This window comes from Neltuma alba, unplaced genomic scaffold, assembly GCF_004799145.2.
Source record: "Neltuma alba isolate B1F8T4 unplaced genomic scaffold, ASM479914v2 tig00012537_pilon, whole genome shotgun sequence".
Classification (NCBI taxonomy): domain Eukaryota; kingdom Viridiplantae; phylum Streptophyta; class Magnoliopsida; order Fabales; family Fabaceae; genus Neltuma; species Neltuma alba.
This window is the reverse complement of record NW_021637002.1, coordinates 87932-91131: the sequence shown is the minus strand read 5'-3', so window position 1 is coordinate 91131 and position 3200 is coordinate 87932. Positions and strand designations below refer to the sequence as shown.

Sequence of the window (3200 nt, the reverse complement as noted above, 5' to 3'; positions counted from 1 at the left end):
TGTTTGATTCTGTTATGTTGTTTTTGTTCACAATAACAATTGCATGGTGCTAACATATTCAATTTCCTTAGCAGTGATTCATGTGGAGTTCATGTTCTCTCTTGGCTACAAGAGTGGGATGGCACTGTTCGTGATGATACAAGATATACAATGCTAAGATACTCCACTGATAAACTACAAGAATTGAAGGTTAGTTGTTTATGGTAGTTGGTTACCCATCCAAATAATGAACATAGAAGTGAAGCGATGTCGATGCTATCGAACTACAATAACAGCAAGAAGAGGAGATAGAGTAGTCTATTGATTTTTTGTCTTGTTAGCCCATGATATGTGCTGTAACATGATTGGCATACAGGTCATTTTGTAACAAACTGATCATATTATATTTATAATATTATTACCTTTGTCATCAAATGTTGTAATACTAATTTCTTAGGGTTTTATTATATTTTTAATCACATTTCTGTTTTATATGTGCAAAGATATTAAGAGATAGTGTTTTATAAATATTCTAATTTAATGACAAGTGATATAAGAATTTCATAACAAATGAATGTCTGGATATTAACAATTGATATTCAAAATTTTCACAACTAAAAGTGTCTATTAACAAGGGACAGTGTTCTTATTAACAAGTCACAATGCTCCATTAACAAGTCATAGTACAACCATTGACAAAGAACAATATTCTCACTAACAAGTCATAGTGCTCCATTGACAAGTCATAGTGGGACCATCGACAAGGAAGTGTTCTAACTAACAAGTCACAATGCTCCATTGACAAGGAACAGTGTTCTCACTAACAAGTCATAGTACTCCATTGACAAGTCATAGTGCAAATATCGATAAGGAAGTGTTCTCACTAACAAGTCACAGTACTCTATTGACAAGTCATAGTATGACCGCTGACAAAGGATAGTGTTCTTACTAACAAGTCATAGTGCCACCATTGACAAGGAACAATGTTCTCATTAACAAGACACAGAGCTCCATTGACAAGTCAGTGTGCTACCATTGACAAATCACAATGCCACTATTGATAGGGGACAGGAAGAGGTAAGCTTTTAACACTTCATTAATAATGATTATATATGACAATATAACCAAAATATAATATGACAAAATGATTGAAAATATCATTTGATGGTAAAAAAAGTTATGTTACCTGAATTCATATTGTTGACAACTTATATCAGCAAATTCACTGACAAGTCATAGTGCAATGATTGACAAGTCATAACAAGTCTAATGACAACGCAGGGTGCAGGTAATGACAACTAAAATGACAGCAAAATCTAACATGCCAATTCATAGCCAACTTTTATTTACACCTTTATATATATGAAATTATACCTATTTCACAACCCATCAAAAAAAAACATAGGGGTTGCATGTAATTACAAAACTAACCAGTGGTATGTATCCATTTACAAAAAAATTCCTTCACACCCATTTACAAAATATTCCTTTCATATCCATATACAAAAAATAACTGACTTCAATATGTTCTCAGCTGGGATTTGGGTTCTTGCATGTCTTGGCAGTATGTCCAAACTCTTTGCATCTTCTACAATGATAAACCTTCTTATTTTGGAACTGAGATTTTATCCTATTAATCCTTGGCCTTCCTAGAGGTCTTTTTGTTATCGGTGGATGCAAAAATGTTTAGGTCAGCATATGAGTCACAATAGGTGCATCAGGCTGTGGGCAATCATGCGTTGCAATTGGCCTCATGCTATTTGCATATATTTTCTCTTGTGTGGACAATTTGTAACAGTCATCTACATAATCATATACACTATGATGAATTAGTTTGATTACTGCACACGCATGTGGACAAAGTATTGCACTCATTTGCCATGCCAAATATGTGCATCTGTGAGAAATAAGATCAACAATCATATAGATGATGCGTCCTTCACACATTGTTTGTGCCAAAATATGGTCATCACCATAACATGTTGCCTCCATATACACACCTCTTGCTATTTGTTTCGACAACTTTGATTCAATATTGGGTCTTACACCATTTTTCCAGCTTGTCATCCCTATTTTGCTAGCAACCATCTTCTTGGCCAACTTCTCTTGATGCTCTTGTATCAAAATCGGCAAGGCATGCTTCCTTTCTTTCAACATCCATGCATTAAAAGATTCAGCAAGATTATTGGTAATGTTATCTCATCTCTTAAAAGGAAATTTACTTTGCGCCCATCTATCGACATCCCCATGAGATTCAACCCATTGTGCCAATTATGGACAAAACAATCTTAAATTTCCCATTGCAACATTAAACTCATTGTTATGCCTTGCATATGTGATTTCATCAAGTAAATTAAGTGCATTCTCCTTGTTATTTTCTGAGGTTTGTCTCACATCTCTATTGATTTTCACATACTGTGCACTATAATTTTCTTTCACATGTCGATAGCAAAAAGCATGTCTCTCACCATCAAATACTGTCCTAATAGCACCAATGATAGCATTACTCTGATCTGAGACAATCGTCACTTGTGCTGATTTGGTTATCTCCTTCAGATTCTGTAGAAACCAAGCCCATTCATCATTTGTTTCTCTGCTAACAATACCATATGCTAAGGGAAACAACTCATTGTCTACATCAAATGCACAAGTTGATAATAAAGTTCCTTTGTAAGAACCACTCAAATGACATCCATCTATATAAACAATTGGTCTGCAACCTTGGACAAAGCCTTTAATTGAGCATTCATATGCAATGAATAGCCTCTCAAATCGATTGCTATCTGAGCCTTCCCATCTTGCAATTATATCAGGATCAATTTCTATTAGTCTCTCACACATCCCAGGAATTACCTTATAAGAATCTTCTACTCGACCATGTAATTCCATTAATGCTCTCTTCTTGACCCTATATGCTTGAGTATAGTTCAACTGCACTCCATATTCTTTATACATGTCCTTTCTAATTTCATTAGGACTCTTGTCAACATTGCACCTCAAGTCATCAATCACAATTGAAGCAGTTAAATTTGACCTTCCTCAATGAGAAACAATTAAGTTGTCCTGTGCATGATGAATGTGTTCACTTTTATATGTTTTGATAGTTAAAAACTCAGTATCTTGATGTGCTCCCATTGAATATGCACCCATATACCATGGATAACCATCAACCTTGCACTTCACAATGATCTTTTGCTGATTATTCTCAATAAAAAGGTATG

General features: G+C 34.7%; 1 protein-coding gene across 1 annotated transcript; it reads right to left on the bottom strand.

The window, feature by feature from the left end:
- Window positions 1-2250: 2250 nt before the first annotated feature.
- On the bottom strand, window positions 2251-2934 carry LOC114728511 (uncharacterized). Its single transcript, XM_028915426.1, has one exon. It carries the CDS (start codon window positions 2932-2934, stop codon window positions 2251-2253), a length of 684 nt encoding a protein of 227 aa, XP_028771259.1.
- Window positions 2935-3200: the final 266 nt, after the last annotated feature.